At 46.4% G+C, this 22,872-nt stretch overlaps 1 protein-coding gene across 1 annotated transcript; it reads right to left on the bottom strand.

The window, feature by feature from the left end:
* Positions 1 to 6,355: 6,355 nt before the first annotated feature.
* LOC109737607 (ent-copalyl diphosphate synthase 1, chloroplastic) lies at positions 6,356 to 21,447 on the bottom strand. The gene is made up of 14 exons (XM_020296736.4): positions 21,108 to 21,447; positions 20,079 to 20,165; positions 10,183 to 10,581; positions 9,927 to 10,110; positions 9,606 to 9,820; positions 9,383 to 9,503; positions 9,156 to 9,268; positions 8,795 to 9,021; positions 8,495 to 8,610; positions 8,275 to 8,373; positions 7,946 to 8,188; positions 7,476 to 7,602; positions 7,136 to 7,381; positions 6,356 to 6,777 (listed from the first exon to the last, which is right to left on the bottom strand). Exons 1-14 carry the CDS (start codon positions 21,199 to 21,201, stop codon positions 6,553 to 6,555), a joined length of 2,496 nt encoding a protein of 831 aa, XP_020152325.1. The 5' UTR covers positions 21,202 to 21,447; the 3' UTR covers positions 6,356 to 6,552.
* Between the last annotated feature and the right edge of the window lie 1,425 nt (positions 21,448 to 22,872).

Genomic DNA, 22,872 nt, shown 5'->3' with positions numbered 1-22,872 from the left:
TGCTCCCTAGAAAAGGGAAACTCTATCCAATTATGGCATGACACTTGGCATGGATTGCCTCCAATGCTGATTTGGTCACAGCTGCACTCATTTACCAAAGATAGCACTATTTCCATATCTAAGCTTTGGAACATGGAGGAACCATCAAATCATTTCCACTTGACTCTCTCAGAGGAGGCTTTTCTATGGTACTATGAATTGCAATCCCTAATCATTGATATTCAACTTTCTACAGATAATGATACTTGGCACTGCCTTACTGGTGCTCCTAATTTTAAGGTTGCTAAGGTCTACAAACTGTTCATGGGGGAACATAATGTCCTGCCAGCAATTCTTTGGCTATGGAAGACCTACTGTCAACTGAACCATAAGATATTCTTTTGGCTTCTCCTCAATAATCGATTAAACACTAGAGCCCTTTTGCAGCGCAAAAGCTTCTTCATTGAGGACTACTCTTGTGTGTTATGTCACAGATAGGGTTTAGAGACTAGAGACCACATTTTCTTCCATTGCCTCTTTTCCAAGATCTGTTGGTCATATCTATGTCCAACATGGGCTCGTATTCATGAAGGCTTGTAGACATAGATTGAGCACCTAAAAACCTTTTTGGCTCTGCCTTTCCCACTTGAGATCATTATCCCTGTTTGCTGGGCAATCTAGACAACTTGAAATGATTTTGTCTTCAAGGGAATTGCTCCGAGTATTTACACTTGCACGAAGAATTCAAGGATGAACTCAGATGGTTGATTTTGAAGGCTCACAGGCGTGGTTACAACAACTTTAAAGTTTGGGTCAATACTCTTGTATAACGACCCCCTTTTGCTTTGTACATGTTCCTGTTGTTGTTCTATTTACTCTCATGTATAGTATTCTCTTTCCTTTTTCTTATTTTGAGACGTACTCTCTTGTACTATTTTCAAAAGATTAATAAAATATGCAACAGAGTGTCATTGTTTCCCTAAAAAAGGCATGGAGCGCATTTGTGACTCGTCTTTTACCAGTGGCTAACATGATCATTCATCCTAAACAAACATCGTTCATTCAGGGAAGAAGCATTCTCAATGGGACGGTGGTTCTCCATGAGATTTGGTGTGAGGACGAGGAAACTTTTGTTCTCAAATTATATTATGAAAAAGCATACGACATAGTTGATTGGAGACTCATGTACGAGGTCTTGCTTAGCGAGGCTTTGACCCTAGGTGGACTTGCTGGATGATGAACCTAGTTAAAGGTAGCCAGACCACCATCAATATTAATGTATTAATGACCATATTGGGCCATTTTTAGACAAGGGGATCCTCTTCCCCCTCCCATTAAACATTGTGGTAACTCCCTTGGCCACCATGTTTGATGAGTCCAAGGCCGTTGTTCACATCCATGTCATGTCACATCATATTTATGCCGGCGAGATTACTCACCTCGAGTACGCAAATGATACCTTCATCCTTATTCGAAACGATCGAGTGTGGATCATTAGTCATTAACCCAAGTTCCTTCTCCTGTGTTTCGAGGCGATGCTAAGATTAAAGATCAATTTTCAGAAAGGTCATGCACTTGTCATGAGAAGGGACCTTGGGGTCCAACTTAGGGTGGCCAATATCATGAATTGTAGACTTGGGAAGATGCCCATAAAATACCTAGGTCTTTCGATCTCTGATCGCAACCTTACCATTGCTACCATGGAGCCAATATCTGATCACCCAAACCCTCTTCTTCAGGCGCTCTCCACCTCAATGTCTTATCACTGCCCAATTTTGCTCTCAGTAAACATCATGTTACACTCCAAAAGGTGTTGGGGAACGCAGTAATTTCAAAAAAATTCCTATGATCACGCAAGATCTATCTAGGTGATGCATAGCAACGAGCAGGAGAGTGTTGTCCACGTACCCTCGTAGACCGAAAGCGGAAGCGTTATGACAACGTGGTTGATGTAGTCGTATGCCTTCACGATCCGACCGATCCTAGCACCGAAAGTACGGCACCTCCGCGATCTGCACACGTTCAACTCGGTGATGTCCCACGAACTCTAGATCCAGCTGAGGTCGAGGGAGAGTTTCGTCAGCACGATGGTGTGGCGACGGTGATGATGAAGTTACCAGCGCAGGGCTTCGCCTAAGCACTACGGCGATATGACTGAGGTGGAAATCTGTGGAGGGGGGCACCGCACACGGCTAAAACAATTGTCAACTTGTGTGTTCTAGGGGTGCCCCCCTCCCCCGCATATAAAGGAGCAAGGGGGAGGCCGGCCGTTCCTATGGGCGCGCCAAGGAGGGGAGGAATCCCCCTCCTAGTAGGAGCAGGATTCCTCCTTTCCTAGTCCTACTAGGAGGGGGGAGGAAGGAGAGGGACAGAGGGAAGGAAAGAGGGGGCGCCGCCCCCCCCTCCTTGTCCAATTCGGACTCCTCAAGGGGGGGGGGGGAGGACACGACCAGCCCTAAGGCCCCCTCCTCTCTCACACACACAAGGCCCATGTTGGCCCATTAGTTCCCCCGAGGGTTCCGATAACCCCCCGGCACTCCGATAATTATCCGGTGACCCCGGGAACTCATCCGGTGTCCGAATATAGTCATCCAATATATCAATCTTTATGTCTCGACCATTTCAAGACTCCTCGTCATGTCCGTGATCACATCCGGGACTCCGAACTACCTTCGGTACATAAAAAACACATAAACTCATAATACCAATCGTCGCCGAACGTTAAGCGTGCGGACCCTACAGGTTCGAGAAGTATGTAGACATGACCGATACACATCTCCGGTCAATAACCAATAGCAGAACCTGGATGCTCATATTGGCTCCTACATATTCTACAAAGATCTTTATCGGTCGAACCGCATAAAAACATATGTTGTTCCCTTTGTCATCGGTATGTTACTTGCCCGAGATTCGATCGTCGGTATCTCAATACCTAGTTCAATCTTGTTACCGGCAAGTCTCTTTACTCGTTCCGTAATGCATCATCCCATAACTAACTCATTAGTTACATTGCTTGCAAGGCTTATAGTGATGTGCATTACCGAGAGGGCCCAGAGATACCTCTCCGATACTCGGAGTGAAAAATCCTAATCTCGATATATGCCAACTCAACAAACACCTTCGGAGACACTTGTAGAGCATCTTTATAATCACCCAGTTACGTTGTGACGTTTGATAGCACACAAAGTGTTCCTCCGGTATTTGGGAGTTGCATAATCTCATAGTCAGAGGAACATGTATAAGTCATGAAGAAAGCAATAGCAATAAAACTTAACGATCATTATGCTAAGCTAATGGATGGGTCTTGTCCATCACATCATTCTCCTAATGATGTGGTCCCGTTCATCAAATGACAACACATGTCTATGGTCAGGAAACTTAACCATCTTTGATTAACGAGCTAGTCTAGTAGAGGCATACTAGGGACACTTTGTTTTGTCTATGTATTCACACATGTATTAAGTTTCCGGTAAATACAATTCTAGCATGAATAATAAACACTTATCATGATATAAGGAAATAAATAATAACTTTATTATTGCCTCTAGGGCATATTTCCTTCAAAAGGCGCTTTCACTTTACGCGGGATGAAATTCTCAGGATTCATTGAGGTGGTTCGGGATGTATCATTCTCGGTCCACCCCAATGTTGATTCTCTCATGTACTTAAATGGTTGTTTACATGCAACAGACAGAGCTCTTACTAGCTAGAGCACTAGAAAAACTGGCAATGTTAAGCGGCAGATTCTTCTTGCCTCTGAAATTATCCTTCAACTGCACATTGCTCAATATTATCGTGCTATTTAAAGCGGAGGAGGCGTGGCTGCGGAATGCCCTTAAGGTCAAAGAGGTCAGTTTGGCCTCCCTTGAGCGTATAATTGCTCGCCAACGGTCAAGGATTAGAATGCTAGCTGAAGGGGACACAAATACCTCTTTCTTCCATCAACACGGAAGCTACCCATGTATTAAGATATACCTTTTCAGGCTAGCTTGGGATGGTTCGAAAGCAATGTAACAAGTGGATAAGGAAGAGCTAAGATGCTATTTTTTCCCAAGATATTATTGGAACCCCGACTGAACATGTTCTACTTGAGAGGTTGCAATGACCAGAGTGTCTTTGAGACCTCATAGACACTTCAAGACTCAAGAAATTTTGGAGGTTGTTCAATCTTTGCCAGCGGACAAGGCACTGGGGCCCAATGGTTTCATGCATGGTTTCACCAAGTCTGTTGGCCAGTGATCAAGGACTTGGTGGTCAAGGCCTTTGATCAACTCACTTTGGCTGATGGGAGACATTTCCATCTCCTAAACAGGGCTCTGATTACTTTGTTACCAAAAAATATGGGGCAATATATATAAAAGATTTTAGACCCATCATCTTCGACCATACTTTTGCCAAAATCTTTACGAAAGTTCTTGCAAGTTGCCTTGCACCAAATTTGAATGAGCCGATTGGCGAGAATCAGAATGCTTTTATTGACGGGCGTTGCATACAAGACAATTTCTTAATGGTACAACAGCCTGTGTGTTCTCTGCATCGTAAGAAGACTTCGACCCTTCTTCTGAAATTAGACATTGCACGTGCTTTTTGACACGGTTGCATGACCTTTCCTGACCGTGATTCTACGTTTTTGGATTTGTTCCAAGATGTTTGCTTTGTATCGCCACTCTTTTATCAATTGTCGGCACAAAAGTTGTTGTAAATGGTGGCACTGACAATTCTATTTTTTCATGCTGGAGGTTTGAGGCAGGGAGATCCGATATCTCCGATGTTGTTCCTAGTTATGGACATTCCGAGTCATATTATCTGAAGCAAAGTGAAAGAAGTTCATGTTTTGGGGTCAATGCGCAATCTTGACATTCGGTATCACATTTCCCTATTCACCAACGATGTGGTCATTTTTCTTAGACATGTGTAGCATGAATGTGTCGCCACTAGAGAGCTTCTTTTCAATTTTGCAGCAGCTTTCTGGAATGCTTGTTAATATGGATAAGAGCCAAGCATCAGGTGCGAGGAGGACAAAGTACACCTTGCTGGCCTTTTGTGAAGCCCCATCGGAACATTCCTGTGCAAATATCTAGGTCTTCCCCTTAGTCCGTGGAGGCTGCGGAAAGCTGATCCTCAGCCGCTGGTCGACAGTGTTGCTCATGCAATTTCCACCTGGAAAACTTTGATGCTTAAGCGTGCTGATCGACTCATCTTAACTAGTTTTGTCCTCTTGTCCACTCCATTTTTTCGTATGCTATCACTTGATCTTCCAACATGGATGATTAAATGCCTCAATAAGCTTTGTCGGGATTTCTATGGAGAGGTGTGATGATGCCAAGGGGGGGCATTGTCTAGTGGCTTGGGAGGTGGTTTGCAGACCAAAATCCCGAGCTCGGCTTGCCTAATTTCAAATTGATGAATGCGGCCTTGCGTGTTAGATGGTACTGGCTCGCGCGATCTAAGGAGGATCGGCCATGGAAGTACCTCAAAATCAATGCGCCGAGACTACCTAAGGAGCTCTTCTACTACACCAGGACCAAATTTAGTTTGCAGAACGATATGAAAACTGCAATCTGGCAAGATGCATGGATTAATGGGGGTGCAGATTAATATTGCCCCTAATCTTCTTCCCTTCATGTTCCCCAAAGCACTATCTGACAATGTGGTGCTCGCTCTTGAGGAGGGAAAATGGGTCCAAAATTCGTGGTCAATTTTCATTACCGGCAATTGCACAATTCTGCATCTTATGGGAAGAACTCAACCATGTTCAATTGAATAATATGGTTGAGGATCAGTTCACCTAGAATGTTGAAACTAATGGTAATTTCTCATCTCAATTTGCCTACAAAGCCTTGTTTACATGGCTTGAGGAATTCACTAGTCTGGAACAAGTGTGGTCCTCGCATGCGTATCTTCAGGCTAAAGTGTTCGTTTGGTCGATACTGCATAACAACTGCTGGACTACAGATAGGCTAGCCCAGAGGGTATTCCTGCATAAACCATTAGTCCACTTTGCTGCCAGGAACGAGAGAGCATGCATCACCTATTGGTGTAGTGCCCCTTCTCACGACGAGTCTGGTATGATGTTATGCATAATTTTAATCTACAACCTTTGACTCCATCAAGGGATTCGGCTACCTGCGAATGGCTGTTTCATATGGGCATGGTCACCCTTGCCAAAAGGCATGCTATTGTTTTCTCTAAGGCCATCTTAGGCATGCATAAACTATGGCTTGAGCGCAGTAGTAGGATCTTTGATAGAATTGCATCAAGCCTGCAGGTGGTGGTGGACAAAATCTTATACGAAATCAACCTAGGGGAATTCATGTAGAGTACTAGTAGATGTTTGCGATATCTTGTGGGGCCTTTCAGCCATGTAATATCCTCCTACAAATGTAAAACTCTTCTTCACTCTTAATATAAAAGACGCGCAAAGCTTTTGCGGGTTCTAGAAAAAAATATCAACCTAACAACAACTTCCAATAGGAGAACTATCACTTACGCGCCATTCCACTAGCATTCTTACAACATTTCTTTGTATGTACAAATTTCACTTCCATTCCCACCATTGTAAGATTTTTTTTTTCAAAAGACATGTTCAAAAATAACTTTCGAAACATGTCTATGAAATATGTAGGAAGGGCAATTAGCAACATAGTAACAACTTTTCACAACACTCCAGAAGGTCTGCTTCATATTGTTACTTGCTATATCATCATATGTCTGAAGAACATTTTGGGCAAGTTCTTGCATGTCCACCTCAATTTTCTTGTCCATGCGACTTGTTACTGCCTTGTTCTCCTCGGTGTCCTATAAATTGCATCATTAGTACAATGGTTAAAAATGTAGAAGTTGAAAATTTATATTTTAGTCATTAAAGGCAACTTGTAGCTATGAGGTATGAAATATGTGGGCCAGCTTACAATAGTTATCATAAATATATTACATGCCCATGTAATACAGAATTGTAGCTTATATCAAAAACATGTGGCTGTTTTCCCAATAGGAAGTACCTTCTGTAGTTTGTGTATACATGTGAATATTGTATGGAGCAGATAGCAACAAAAGAAAACACCCGTTGCACCGACAAATGAAAAGAAAAATACGACCACCAATGTTTCACATGGTTAACCACAAAAATGTCAAGAAAATTAAGCATAAATGTTACCTGTGAAAGTAACATTCTGTGGTGAAGGCTGTCACAGATAGAGGATGCAAGTTGAATAAACCAAGTATTGTCCTTGCTATTTACCATAGATGATGCTTCACCAATTCGTCCAGCACAAATCTCGATAATTTTAACTAGAAGCAAAGATGTTTGTTTGTCATGAACCATGCATGACCCTGCTTCAATAACGCTCATACCGTTTGTGCCATCATCTCTATTTATCTCTTGCATCATCCATTCGATCCACTAGAAGTTCAAAGATATATATTAGAACTTTTATCTAAGAGAGACCATTGCATTTAATAACTCCCAGACATGCGCAATTGCTCATTTAACTTACAACGCAACGTAACAAATTGTTGATGTGCATGGGTTCTTCACCAACATGTAGCGCCTTTTGTGCCAATAAATCAATAAGCTTCTCAAGTGCGCCCACAAGAATTTCCACTTTTGCATCTCCTTTAAGCCTAGATGCACAATTTGTGTCATACGAAGCATATTTAACATGAAAAGAGTCTATAGCCAAAGACTATGATTTTCTAATAGTACAGTGATGAATTACTACATGGCTGTGCTTAAAGATATTATGTGACATTTTATCAAGTAAAAAGGAATTATTATTCAAGTATGGGGATCTTAATTTCTACAAAAGAAAAATGTATTGCACATATGTATCTTAATTGTTCACTGGTGGAAATCATATACCAAATTACTAGGATTAGTCAAAAGTGGTCCAATTAAGCATGCAAATATTTACCATTTGACGTGATGGTTAGACTGTATATAGGGATGCTCGGTTAATGTACTTACCATGATACATCATTATTTCCTTCATAGAGGCCACCATGCATAAACCGTTCCACCATTTTATTGCCCGACAACTCGCTACGAAGATATTTAGAAATAATGTTGGCCATCACTGATGCTCTGGCCCATGCAAGTCGCTCTGTGGCACGACTTGGTTCAAAAATGCAAGCGGCGGCTAGAAAATAAGCTCTCAATACATCTCTTGGAGCCACCCCAAAAGCCTCGAGGCCATTCTCTGTAAACCACCTACGTACATGGAGATATAAGTTCTCATGCAGGAAAACAAGATATAATTAACAAAATACAGAGTATTACGTAAGTTTGATGCATACTTTTGTAGGCCATGCCACTCAAGCTGATGTTGGACTTGGCAGCGATTGAAATCACGCTTTGCCAGCTCGAGATAGGTGTTGTTGTTCACAAGTGGCATCCTGCCAAAGCCATTCAGCTTATCACATATTGGTAAGTTTTACATTGCTTTTGCTGTGCAACGAACAGACTAAAGTTGTTTAAAATTGATTGATGCACCGTCGTAAACCATTATTGTTTTACCTGTAGAGCGTCTTCCCAATCCAGACATCATCGTCACCGCCATATTGATCTAGGTAGACTCTTGCTTCTACACGCGGCAAGCTTGCATACCAAGGAAAGTCCAGTGCATATTGTACCTATGATCACATACGGAGTTATTTACATTCTTGTGCGTATCCATATAAGGTTATTTTGTTTCGGTGTTTAAAATAGTTATATTAATATCAACTGCAATCCCTCTCTAGGTGTTGAGAGCTACGTTCTTCACTTCCCATTTTCTATCTAAAACGATTGATTAGTAGGATGGAGGTGTTTAATTACCTCGCCTGGTAGATCCTTTGAAATGATCCATTTGTCTCGGATCGTGCCCTGGGCCTCCCTTTCTCTAAGGAACTCATAGGAGAATCTCCCAGCACGTTGCAGCACGTCCTCTCCGGGAAATCTAACCTGAGAGGCCCTGTTCAGGTTGTACATCCCAGTGACCGCCTGTGTTGATTGCCCCACGAAACAGAAGAACCCCCCATCCTTCTCAAAGTTCTCGAACACACCTGCGGATCGGCATCGGTTTTGTTTTGTTTGTCACGCGGCGTAAAAAACTTTACACTCGGGAGATAATATAATGCACAACATGACAACACCAGTATTTTGATTCAGAAGAGGGAGAACTATGGGTCGTACGTACTTGGGGAGACGTTGTATCGGTGCAGCCGCAGCAGCCGGAACGCCATGGCTGTGTCGTCCACGTCTACTACAGCGGAGTTCCTCGCCCAGCATATCCCGCCCTCAGTCCAGTGCCTACAGCATATATGAGCAAAGAGGTTAGAACAAACTTTGGTCATGGAGCGAGAAGAAGTTTAAGGTCAGCACACCGATGTTCAGCAAAACACGGTTATGAAGGAGGAACCAAACCTGTGGACATGGTCCAAGCACTGTTTGATTTCTTGCTTGAAGTAGCGCGAGATCCCAAGACGCTCCAACCGATCGACGGCCCAGATGTGCTCGAAGAGATCGACCGGGTAAACATTGGGAACTGAAGAATGCATGGTCAGTCAAAGAGGAACACTGCACTCCAATCCAATATCAGTGCTGCATGCATCGAACGGGGAACGGGTTTCATTAATTGATCTCTTACCCCCTCCGTCGAACTTCTTCACGATCCTATCTATATACTCGAAGCATTTTGTGTCACCGGTCTGCGTGAGGGCAGAGGCTGTAGCCGCCGGAGAAAACAGGAAGGACCCGTCGCTGGACTGGAGCCTGAGGATCTTGCGCCAGTCCACCCCGGGCATCCCTTCAAGGGAGTGCAGGATCGTCGTCGGAATGCTGTGCATCATCTCCATCGGAATCCTACGGATCAAATTAATTAACAATGTAGTTCCAGAAAAGTTAGTGTCCATCGACATGGAAAGAAACTGAAGGCAAAGGTGTTGCACTTGTCTAGGAGGATATATACCTTTTGAGCTTCACTTCTCTGTTGGCATATATGCGCTGCAGAGCATGGTGGTCATAGGGGAAGACAACGTCCAGGCTCTTGGCCGCCTCCAGGAGAGAAGGGAAGGCGATCTCGAAGCCGATGGGCATCGACACCGAGTCCTCCTCGGCCAGCCTCCACATGTTGTCCTCCAGAAAACTCAGCCCTGATCGAGTGAACAAAACACACGTTCAGTTTCACCAAACACATTCCTGGTTCAGTGTGCGTGCATGCGTACCTCTCCTGCAGTTTTCGGGGCCAAGCGACCACTTGGTGAGAGCCACGACGCAGGCGAGGGTGTTGGTGATCCGGTCGTAGGCGGAGAAGAGGGCCGCGTCGCCCCAGGACCCGTCGGGCAGCTGGTTCCCGAGGATCCACCGGAGGGCGGCGGGGAACTGGGCCCCGTCGCCGCCGTCGAGCCTCGGCACCAGGGCCACCCAGGCCGTGTCGTAGGCCGACACGCTGATCTCGCCGTCGCCCATCGACCCGAGCATGGCCTTCACCTGGTCGATCAGCGGCTGCTCGAGCTCTGTCCCAGGAATCACACGGTACTCGTCGATGTCGCGTGCTTCCTCTTCGGGCCGTTCTAGAATCTGGACGTCGTTCCCGGTAGGGTTCGCTTGCAGCCGTGCAGGTACTACATCGAAACAAACGAACGCACGATTACAAATTTACAAGGTTGACATATCAAAAATAATCAAATATGCGTACAGAGCGTCAGAGCCACACGATTGCACACTGAGAACTTTCTAACCTAGAATAATGGTTAAAATGTACTCCCTCTGTTTTTTTACTCTCCATACTAGTTTTGACTGAAGTCAAACTTGTAGAGAACAGTATGAACATTTGGAATAACAAATCTATATGATGTGAAAATATATTCGGTGATGAATCTAATGGTGTTGACTGGGTGATGTATATGTTAATATATTTTTCTGACCCGCAAAAAAAATATTTTTCTACAAATTTGATGAAAGTTTACCAAGTTTGACTTTAGACAAAAAGTAAATAAAAACGGAGTATCAAACTACATGACTTTTAGATGACCGCAAGTCAAACGTGCGTACCACTACCTTTTCACTAGGGCCCCTTGATCGTCCCCTCTAGGGCGACTTGGGCGGCGCCCAAACCCTAGCCACCGGGGGCACGAACTCCCTTTTCCTCTTCCTCCGCCGCCGCCGGGCTAAGCCCCGAGGCCGACGGCGGTGGCGGGGGACTCCCTCTCTCTCCCGTCTTAGGGGGTGATGCGGGGCCCCTAAACGTGTGGTGGCGCGGCTGATCCAGTCCTTGTGGCGCGACGACGATGGCTGCCTGTAACGTCCCGAGACCGACGCTTCAGAAGACTTCCTTATTTCGTGATCGCCGTGTGTTCCTTTTGGTGCTTGCTCTTTTATTTTTGCATTGCTTCATGTCATCATGCCATTAAATCTTTGCATAAAAACCCAACTAAATAAACTGTATGGATCTTCGGTCCATTTAAATCGAGGGATATTCACAATGATGATTTCTCTTTATAACATACCCTCCCAATATAAGGGAGCTATAACAAAATATTCCATTTATTTGGAGGCCCTCGAAACAAACTTGCATTTGAAATCTCTCTCGTTTTCAAATATTCTATGTCTTGATCTTTCTCCAAATACTTAAATTCCAGTTGTGGCACTTTGAAATATGTCAAAGTAGCTCAATGCCAGTTTTCTTCTCAACTTGTATTTATTTTGCCCTCCAAATAGATATTTTCTTCTATCTCTTTTCTGTAAATAGAAAAGGATTTTCCCCTTCTTTTCTTTTAATCCAGCCTGCTAGGCCTCTTGGCCTTTTCCCCCTCCACCGAAATGGCCCAGGCCCACCTAAACCTTCCTAACCCTAGCCCGATGCCTCACCCGATCTCCTCCTCTCCCTCTCGTTTCCCCTCCGCCGCCACTCACACACGCACACACATCGCTAGCGCCAGGAGGAGCGCTCGCGCTCGATCCCCATGGCGCGCCTCCCCGCCAGTGACGCCACCCTTCTTCCTCTTCTGCACCGGCGCCGTCCATCCCCGTTGCCCCGAGCTGCTTCGCCTCCCTCCTCCTCGAGCCGGCCTCCCCGCCTCTGGCAACGGCCGCCGCCCGTCGCGCCTCTCCGCCGCCGCCATGAATGCCCGCAGGAGCGCCTACGCCGCCAGGCCGCCGTCCCGCGCCCAAGCTCCTCCGCCCCGAGCTCCGTTCGCTTCGGGCGCCGGCCGACTGGATTCGCCGTCTTCGCTGTTCCCGGCGCCGCCGGAGCCATGCCCCTTCGCCGTCGTGTCACCTTGCCTCGCCTCCTGCCTCCCGCGTGCCCCGTTGGGCGCGTGTGTGCCCGCGTCCAGCGCCTCCCGCTCGCTCCGCCACGGCCTCCTCGACGTGGTCGAGCCCGACCACGACCCTCTCCACGCGCCACAGAGGTCTCGCCTCCTCCCTGTGGCATCGCGCGCCCGACGTCCATGGCCTCTCCAGCCTCCAGAAGCTCTGCTTCCCTTGCTCCATGCTAAGACCGACGCCGGCCCCACTTCGTCTTGCTGCTGTTCCGCCATCGACCTCCTGTTGCTGCAGGACCCTTCCCATCGTGCACTGTGGCCGTTCTGTTTCTTCTCTCTCAAGGTCGAAAGGACACCAGTTACACGAGACACGAAGAACCGCGACGATCCCGGAGACTGGATAGGTCAAGTACCAGGTCAACGAGGACCGCCAAGTTCATCTACGAAACGTGCACATCTACACCGCCAAGATCGGAACGACAAGTACCTCGACGTTGCGTGTACCACTACCGTCGCCCCAAAGACCTCGGACCCGTCAAGTACCTCTGCGAAAACGAACGTGTGCCACTACTTCCACTACCGTCGCCGAAGACCCGTGTAACGGAACCGTCAAGTTCGACTACCTCCGCGTGTACCGCTACTTCCACTACCGTCGCGAGAACGACTACTTCCATGATGACCCCGTGAACAACTACTTACACTTCGAACGCGATTCGCCCTGAATGCACGCTTCGAAGGTATAATCCCGAGGCGACATCCGTGGACCGAATGCATGTGTGTTGTATGAGATGCTCGTGGTTGCACCGTTTCCGAGTTGTCATTCCATGTTCCTCCTCGTTGTCATGCCATCGTCCCGTGGGAACCCGGTAACCGGGATCACCCCACCATCTTTTGCATGTTCCGTTCATCCATAGTTTCTTTTGCACCGACATCTCGACGAGTTGTCGGATCACCGTTATGTTGCCGTGGCATCATTTTCGGATTCCTTGCCGTGGCACCCCCTTTCTTCCTCCACGGTAACAAATGCCTCGTATCATTTTATACCAACACTTTCATAAAATTGCGTATACCTTGCATATGTCATCCGCATCATGATAACAACATTTAAAATGTCTAAAATTGATGTTTGCATTAAAATTGCTATTTGACATATGGGGATTTTTCGGTATTGTCGTTTGTTATTTCCGGCCTCATTTAAACGTGCCTAGATAGGTTGTTTAATTATGCTTCACCCCTTGCCATGGTTAACAACATTTAATATTGTTGGTTACTTAAACAAGAGCGAACTAAATAATTAAATGTGGTGTTTCGTCAATATGCAAATCGTTGCATATTGAGCTCCACTTAATTTGTAGTGTTGTTTGTTGCACTTTGCTATGCCATGCATATTTAAACCGGACATGCATCATATTTGTTTTTGCATCATGCCATGTGTATGTGGTGGTTGTTTACTATGTTGTTTGTTTCTTTCCGGGTTGCTTCTCTCGTTAGCTTCGGTTTCTTTCCGGAGTTGTGAGGATTCGTTCGACTCCATCCGTTTGTCTTCTTCATGGACTCGTTCTTCTTCCTAGCGGGATCTCAGGCAAGATGACCACCCCTCGAAATCACTTCTATCTTTGCTTTGCTAGTTGCTCGTTCTATTGCCATGCCGCGCTACCTACCACTTGCTATTTCATGCCTCCCATACTGCCATGTCAGCCCCTAACCTTTTCACCCTTCCTAGCAAACCGTTGTTTGGCTATGTTACCGCTTTTGCTCAGCCCCTCTTATAACGTTGTTAGTTGCAGGTGAAGATGAAGTTTGTTCCATGTTGGAACATGGATATGCTGGGATATCACAATATCTCTTATTTAATTAATGCATCTATATATTTTGGTAAAGGGTGGAAGGCTCGGCCTTATGCCTGGTGTTTTGTTCCACTCTTGCCGCCCTAGTTTCCGTCATACCGGTGTTATGTTCCTTGATTTTGCGTTCCTTACGCGGTTGGGTGATTTATGGGACCCCCTTGACAGTTCGCCTTGAATAAAACTCCTCCAGCAAGGCCCAACCTTGGTTTTACCATTTGCCACCTAAGCCTTTTCCCCCGGGTTTTCGCGAGCCCGAGGGTCATCTTTATTTACCCCCCCCCCCCCCGGCCAGTTCTCCTTCGAGTGCTGGTCCAAACCGAGCGATGTCCGGCGCCCCCTGGGCAACCAGGGTCTATGCCAACCCGACGTCTGGCTCATCCGGTGTGCCCTGAGAACGATATATGTGTAGCTCCTATCGGGATTTGTCGGCACATTCGGGCGGCTTTGCTGGTCTTGTTTTACCATTGTCGAAATGTCTTGTAACCGGGATTCCGAGACTGATCGGGTCTTCCTGGGAGAAGGAATATCCTTCGTTGACCGTGAGAGCTTATAATGGGCTAAGTTGGGACACCCCTGCAGGGTATTATCTTTCGGAAGCCGTGCCCGCGGTTATGTGGCAGATGGGAATTTATTAATATCCGGTTGTAGAGAACTTGACACTTGACCCAAGTAAAATACATCAACTGCGTGTGTAGCCGTGATGGTCTCTTCTCGGCGGAGTCCGGGAAGTGAACACGGTTTGAGTTATGTATGACGTAAGTAGGAGTTCAGGATCACTTCTTGGTCATTGCTAGATGACGACCGTTCCGTTGCTTCTCTTCTCGCTCTCTCTTGCGTATGTTAGCCACCCTATATGCTTTTGCCGCTGCAGCTCCACCTCACTACTCCATCATGTCCTACAAGCTTAAATAGTCTTGATATCGCGGGTGTGAGATTGTTGAGTCCTCGTGACTCACATATTCTACCAAAACAGTTGCAGGTGCCGACGATGCCAGTACAGATGATGGGGTCGATCTCAAGTGGGAGTTCGACGAGGAACGTGGTCGTTACTATGTGTCTTTTCCTGATGATCAGTAGTGGAGCCCAGTTGGGACGATCAGGGATCTAGCAGTTGGGTTGTCTTCTTTTATTTTGGTTCCGTAGTCGGACCTGTGTGTGTATCTCTGAATGATGTATGTTTCATTTATGTATTGTGTGAAGTGGCGATTGTAAGCCAACTCTTTATCCCATTCTTGTTCATTACATGGGATTGCGTGAAGATGACTCTTCTTGCGATAAAACCACTATGCGGTTATGCCTCTAAGTCGTGCCTCGACACGTAGGAGATATAGCCGCATCGTGGGTGTTACACTGCCGCAGGCGATGGCGTGGTGACCAGCCCTGCCTCGAGCCGCGGCGGCTGTAGGCATGGCGGACGGCCCGGTCACGGGCTGCGGCGTGGGCTGCGCGCGCGGAGGCCGGCCCTGATCGGGCAGGGACGGCGGCCGGTTATGCTGCAGCGGCGCGCCATCGAGCTTTGGATCGACGGTGGCGGCCTGTAGGGCCTGGAGGACTGGCCTGCGGCGCCTTCGGTCAGATTTGATCTGGCCGGTGCAGTCGGCGGTGGTGGTCATCTCCTCCGACGGAGGTGGTCGGCCTGAGGCTGGGTGGTCAGATCACGAGATCCGCCGTCTAATCCTGGCAGCGAGTCGGGGAGACATAGTTGCCGGTGAAAACCGAGCCAATGGCGGGCAATGGCGGTGTTCTGCGCCGTTACCTTGATGAAGGCATCGTCGTGTAACTACTGTCGGCCCACTCGTGTTGCTCGGGGGGAAACCCTAGTATCTGGTCTTCCAGGTGGGACGACGGCAGCACTGCGGTGCCGTTTCTCTCTTGGGAGCATCGTTTGTGGAGCAGCGCCGGAAGACAGAGGAGGGAGGTGGAGCAGCTTCACCTTGGACGGAGTTTCGGTGGAGATGTCAAGTCATGCCTGGCCGACAGATGCTAAGCTGTGTCATGCCTGTTCAGCAGGTGCTACGCACGACAGATCTTCGAGAGACTTCAAGCTGTGTCGGCTGGTGGTACTTGGCGGCATGGTGCTGCGGTGTACCGGCGACCGCGACATGCTTAGTAGTTTACGCGCAGGGAGGTGGTGCCGTTAGGCGCCATGGTGACTTCGACGGATGTTCGGACTGGCAAGAATGACGCGGATCTCTTTCCTGAAGATGGGCCAACAGTTCGATGATGATGACGGCTTCTAAAACGTGTGCATGTGGTGTACGCTTCAGGTTTGCTGCACCAGTTGTAGGTTTCGATACGTTATGTGGATGGATCGGCGACGACACCGATTTTAGATATGAGGGTGAGAGCACTCCATATTATCGAGTTTGTAGGTGTGCGTGATGGCTTCGAATGGCTTGATGCATGTTTTTATCAGACATTTGTTGAATAATTAATAAAGATGACTGTATACATCGATTGTTGCAGAGGCAGGGGGTTTTAACCTCCTTTAAAAAAATATGACTTTGACTTTGACTTGACTTATAACTACATGACGTTGACTTATAACTCTAGAATAATGATAGGAGTATCAACGCTTCAGCTCCAGGCCCAGTTTGACGTGACCAACAAGGAATTGCAGACGCAAAGTTGGCAGAAGTAACATGGGCGGCCGCAAGCTCGTACCGACTTTCAACCGATAAGAAAGGCAGGGAATTTCATCGTTTTTGCCACAGAGCACAGAGCCTACAGAGCCTCACTGATTTCTGTCACTGGGAGCATGAAGTTGTGTGCTAGCTAAAGGCACCTTATCCAAAGAAATCGAACGAAACTTTTTTCTGATTTTCTCTTTTTGTGGGCATATGATCTTGGTATAAGCACACCCTCTACTATCCGATCTAATCCTTCCTGACTTTCACGTGCCAGTCTTAGTCGAATCTCTGATCATATTATTCGGTAACCAAATTGGTAGACCGGCCGGATATTCGGCTCAAAAGAACGCCGGGCCCGTACTTACTTAGAGACCAAGTTCGGCGCCAGGAAAGCATGCATCCTACGTAGTACTCCCTCCGTAAACTAATATAAAAACGTTTAAAATATTAAAATAATGATCTAAATGCTTTTATATTAATTTACGGAGGGAGTACTAAGATAGCGTGAGCTTCACCTAGCTAGGATTTTGTTACAACGATGGTGATGACAGCATCATATCAAATCATAGTACTGACGGTAACAAGAATAATAGTACGTCGAGAACCTTTCTATCATCGGATTGACTTTAAACTGCAGAAGCATTTTTTTTTCCTGGAGTTGCATGCTTTGGGATCTGACGAGAAAGCTACATCCTTTGTTTTTCTGTTTTTGAACGGGAAAAGCTACATTCTTTGTTCAACTGTGGATTTTTCATACAGGTTTTGATTCCTTTGCTTCATGAGGCCGAAAACCATGTAGCCGTTGACGTTGTCTCATCTACTAATTAGCGTGTTGTGCGCTAAAAGTTCTCAACCCTACCCCCTCCCGGCTAAATATCTGATGCTCCGGCAGCACTTTATTAAGCTCGGGTGCTCCCGTGTGAGCTCCACCTTTGGATCTTGATCCGGTGGTCATCTGTGGAGCACTTGGACCTGCGCATAATTGAGGTACTCTTAGAGGTTCTTTTTGCAAATTTTCTAGAGCACCTCGAGTGACCGTTGGATTGAGATCAAATGGCCGAGCTCGCGTGGGAGCACCTAAGCTGATATTCTGTCACCCCCTCCCCCCTTTCCTTCTCACTTGTATATATTCTCTTGTGTTTCTGTCTACTCTGTTGGTATCTTTCCGTCTCCTCTTGGTGAAAATGACATGTTGTGTTGTTTGTGTAAAAAGAACATAGAGCCGTTGACAGAACATTTGTTCTTGTCTCGCCTACTAACTAATGTGTTGTGTGCTCCAGAAATCCGAACCCTGCCTTCTTGGTATTTGTCGGTATCTTCCAAACTCCTCTTGCCGATAATTGACACAATATGTCATTTTGCTAAAAATAGAAATAGTTATATTCGCTTGACGGTTAATTTATTCTTGTCTCACCCTCGACACTAGTACATATTTTTCTCGTGTTTTCTTTGTACTTTGTCATTATATTTCAAACTCCTGTTGGCGATAATTGACACGATATATCATTTTGTTAAAAAAGAAATTCTTAGATTCACTTGACGAGATAATTTGTTCTTGTCTCACTGACCCCACTTTCCCTTTCTACTATGTATTTTTCTCTTTTTTTCTTTGTACTTTGTCGGTATCTTTCAAATCTTGCGATAAATGGCACTATATGTTGTTTTGTCAAAAAGTAAATTTTAGATTTACTTAATGGATAATTTGTTCTTGTCTCGCCGACCCCCTCCCTCTAGTAGGTATATTTCTCGTGTTTTCTTTGTATATTTTGTCTATATCATTCGAATCTTGGTGATAAATGACACTATATGTCGTTTTGTAAAAACAAATCCTTGGATTCACTTAGCAGATAATTTGTTCTTGTCTCGCCGACCCCACCCCCTCTAGTAGGTATATTTGTCATGTTTTCTTTGTATACTTTGTCTGTGTATTTCGAATCTTGGTCATGAATGACACCATATGTTGTTTTGTAAAAATAAATCCTTAGATTCACTTAACAGATAATTTGTTATGGTCTCACCGACACCCCCACCTTCTAGTAGGTATTTTTTTCTCGCGTTTCCTTTGTACTTTTGTCGGTGTCTTTCAAATCTTGGAGATAAATGTCACTACAAGCCGTCTTGTAAAAAAAAGGAAAAATCCGTTTCAAAAAAATAAAAAAGGAAACTCTTAGATTCACTTAACGGATAATTTGTTCTTGTCTCATCCCCCCTCTAGTAGGTATTTTTCTCGTGTTTTCCTATAGGTTGTCGGTGTCTTTAGAACCTTGGCGATAAATGACACTATATGCCGTCTTGTAAAAAAAGAATTCCTCGTATTGACTTAACGGACAATTTGTTCTTGTCTCACCCCCCCCCCCCCCCCCCTCTAGTAGGTTTTTTCTCGTGTTCTCTTTGTACTTTGTCGGTATCTTTCGAATCTTGACGGAGCATTTGTTTGTGTCTCATCCACTAACTTGAGTGTCTGTTAAGTACTTGAGAGAGGTTAGAAAAAAAATGTGTTTTACCCCCCCCCCCCCCCCCCCCCCCCCCCAAATTCATATTTGGTGGTTCTTTTTAGAGGCCTTAGATTAGAAAAAAAAACATTTTGCTCCACAGCTGGTATAAGACGCACGTATGAACTCACCGGAGGCCTTTTTTGTTGACAGACACCGGAGGCTCCTTGGATGAACTAATACGAGCACGTGTGGTAATGTGTGAGTATGGCAATAAAAAGGAACATAATGAGATGAGAAAGAAAAAGGGAAAAAAAACATCATTAACTGCCTATTTCGTGGAGCGTGTAGGCTGGCATATATATATGACAGATAGGGAAACAAGACACGAAAACGGGAGCCGGCTAAGATTAGCAAGTACTCTCTCTGTTCCTAAATATTCGTCTTTCTAGAGATTTCAACAAGTGACTACATACGGAATAAAATGAGTGAATCTACACTTTAAAATATGTCTATATACAATTAAATGTGGTAGTTCATTTGAAATCTTAAAAAAAAACAAATATTTAAAAACGGAGTGAGTAATTGGCATATGCTATGACGCTTGTGCCGGCCAAGTATAATAACGTACAAGACACTTGCGGTGCTAGCTCCTAGCTGTAGATAGATACTCCTACTCCCTTCGTCTCAAAATAAGTGACTCAATTTTGTACTAAAGTTAGTACAAAGATGAGTCACTTATTTTAAGACGGAGGGAGTACATGGTGCGCTAAGCTTTTTTTTTCTTAGGGAAAGATGGTAACGCTAAGCAAAAAAGGACAGTAGTAGTAGGGGTAAAAGCGATCGATCGAGCGATGGAGAAGAGCGGCGGGCATAAAGCAAAGTGAGAGACAAGACACAAGATTACCGGGCCCCAGCCCAAGTCAAGGCAATGATACGATACGTACCTTTGGTAGGAGTACTGGATACGCTGCTGGTCCGTCGAGCGACGCGCGTGCCGCCGGCATCTCCTTTGCCGCGCAAACGGCATGGACCTGATTGTTCAAAGCCAAAGTGATCAGACCCAATCCAATCTTTCTCAACACAAGTACTTCCCCGTTCCTAAATATAAGTCTTTTTAGAGATTTCACTACAGACTACCTACAGAACAAAATGAGTGAATCTATACTCTAAAATATATCTATATACATCCGTATATAGTTTGTATTGAAATCCTAGAAAGACTTATATTTAGGAACGGAGGGAGTATATATCATCCCAAAAGAAAAGAAAAGAAAAGGCACAAGCTACAAAGACAGATACACACGTAACCCCGTAAAAAGGAAAAATTGAAAAAAATAATCACGAACTCTCGTTTTGCCAGCTTCGTTTCAAGCTCAATACGGCACGGCCGGCACTCGTACGCAGCACGTACGTGAACAGGGAGAAACGGCTGTCAGCTGCAGGCAGCGAACTGCAACTGCAGCAGCCATCCCGATCTGTCGGCGAGTGACAGACAAGAACTCGTGCCACAGAACGTGAGAGTTGGATCGGAGCTGCATGCTGGCGCGCACGAAAAAATTGCGAGGTCGATCTTACCGGAGAAGAAGAGATTGGCGAAACCGTAGAAAGGAGTACTAGCAGAATCGGGCGAAAATTAATCCGTACGTTGAGCATGCAGCGATCTGACCCGTTTGTACATGCGTATATACGCTGCACCCGTAAAATTAATGGCGGGGACGAAGCTAGAAAAAAAAAGCTTGATGGATCATTTATATGACGGTGAGGAGTGATCAGTAGTAAGCCAGCGAACCCTAAAAAAAAAGTAGTAAGCCAGCGAAGGATTTTCTACTTTCCACATTTTTAATGGCCGTACACACAGAAAAGAAAAAATCGTATAGCAGAAGAAATTAAACCAGCGTTCCGTTTGAAGAAACTAGGAAGAAACCAGCGCCCGCGGCAAAGCGAAAAGCATGGCAGGAACGGACATCCATCACCTTTGGCGAGAGCACGCGGCAGCAGCCGGGGTTGGAAGGGCGCCCCCGCCGGCGGAGAGAGGCGGAGCTGCATGCTGGGCGGGCTGCAATGCATGCACGTGCCTCAATTCCACCCCATGCGGGTCGCTCTATTATAACCGTCGATCCAGCCCCGACGAGGAGCTAAGGACGATGATGAGCTGATGGTGATGGCGATCAAGCGAGGGGATAAGGATCGGAGCGCGCTGGTTTGGGCAAGTGATTAACAGGGGCAGTTAATGAGCAAAAGGCAGGAAAAACACGAGGTTTATTTGGAGGGATACCTCTGTGTTGGTGGGTGCATATATATACAAGGGGTAGCGAGAGAGTGGGCTGGGCTGGGCAGGGTTGGAGATGGTTAGCGAGGAAGGAGGAGACAGAGGGCTTGTGGGAGAAGGGAATGATTCCGGTGCGGGGAAAGCTCCTAGTAGTGGACAAAAACCTTAAAACGTCTCCCTTGTGAACGGGTGGTGCGAGGGCGACATTCTCTCCCCACACACGATGATGCCCCTCTATAATCAGTCCAGAGACTTTTCTTTTTTGCGGGATGACTTCTTTTTTCTTTAAGTGTTGTTGATCTGTTTTGGAGTGAATAGAGGGTAAACGTAATCTATATATGTATGGGAATATGATGTTACTGTCCACCGTGTGGTATCTCCCGATCAATCATCGTCCTTGCCAAAACACTCATTTCACATCTTGGTAAAGCCGAATCCACATAAACAAGGAATTAGTAGAAGCTAGGCGTGGAACTTCATTTTCAGTACCTATCATGCATGCATGGAAGCAGTGGCGGAGCTACAAACAGAAGACTGGACGGGCCGGGCTGAATTTGATGCTAAATCTAGCCTGCTGCCTTGTAGCGTTGTGTATTCATGGGTTGGGCCTTGGTGAATTTTTATAATTTTTCTTAAAAGATGGGCGGGCCACGGCCCATTCGGTCACAACGTAGCTCCGCCAATGCATGGACGGTAGTTAGGCTAACTCCAACGGGCCACTCCATTTGGTCCGGCCGCGTCCGTTTGGGGCTAAACAGACACAAATCGCGGCCCAACGCGTGCCCGCAAACGGACTGGCATCCGCTTTTCGCCTGCCTTCGACCCATTTCCGGCCCAAACTTGAGCCGCGTTTGCATCGAAACGGACAGGGCGCGGATGCACGCGGGCGATCTCTTTGTCCTCCCCCTGGCCCGCCCCCCGCCATAGCCGTCGCCGCCTGGCCGCTCCATCGCTGTCCAAGCCAGCCGTCCAACATCCTCGCCGCTCGACACAAATCCCCCGCCCCTTAGCCCACTTTCAGAGGAGTTCTTGCCGGCGTTTGTGGGCTTTCTTCGCCGCCTCCAATACTACAGAAACCACGGCCACCGGCGACGCCCATCGGTCCCAACACCACCCCCTAGCGCCACAAGGCCGCCTCCCGCACTCATCTCCTCTACTACACGTCGGCTGCCTATACGGGGAGGCCGAGGTGCTCTTCACCGTCCGCCTCTCCACCACGATCGCAAGGTGTTCGACACTTTTCTCGCGAGGTACCATGGATAGTGGGGACGAGTATTTTTTCAACAACTTCATTTGTTCATCAGATGACTCATCGTTGGACGACGAGTAGCTTGTGGTTCCTGCATTGGTGGTCAATGACCACATTGCTAGGCAACTGCCTAGGTTCAGGGGATCAATCCCGGGCCATGCTCCAGCGTTGAACCACAATAGAGAAAGCGGTCATTCCCTACTCTATGCCGATTACTTTG

The sequence above is a fragment of the Aegilops tauschii genome, chromosome 1, assembly GCF_002575655.3.
Source record: "Aegilops tauschii subsp. strangulata cultivar AL8/78 chromosome 1, Aet v6.0, whole genome shotgun sequence".
Lineage (NCBI taxonomy): Eukaryota > Viridiplantae > Streptophyta > Magnoliopsida > Poales > Poaceae > Aegilops > Aegilops tauschii.
The sequence above is the reverse complement of the archived record's forward strand: the minus strand, read 5'-3'. Positions and strand labels throughout refer to the sequence as shown.

What these genes read in the sequence shown, in the direction of transcription:
- LOC109737607 (XM_020296736.4), bottom strand. Translation starts at nt 21,201, where the DNA reads ATGCATTGCAGCCCGCCCAGCATGCAGCTCCGCCTCTCTCCGCCGGCG. An exon ending in ATTGGGAAGACGCTCTACAG is followed by an intron (nt 8,374 to 8,494) that starts GTAAAACAATAA and finishes TGGCTTTGGCAG; the next exon opens with GATGCCACTTGTGAACAACA. An exon ending in ACAGAATGTTACTTTCACAG is followed by an intron (nt 6,778 to 7,135) that starts GTAACATTTATG and finishes TGCAATTTATAG; the next exon opens with GACACCGAGGAGAACAAGGC.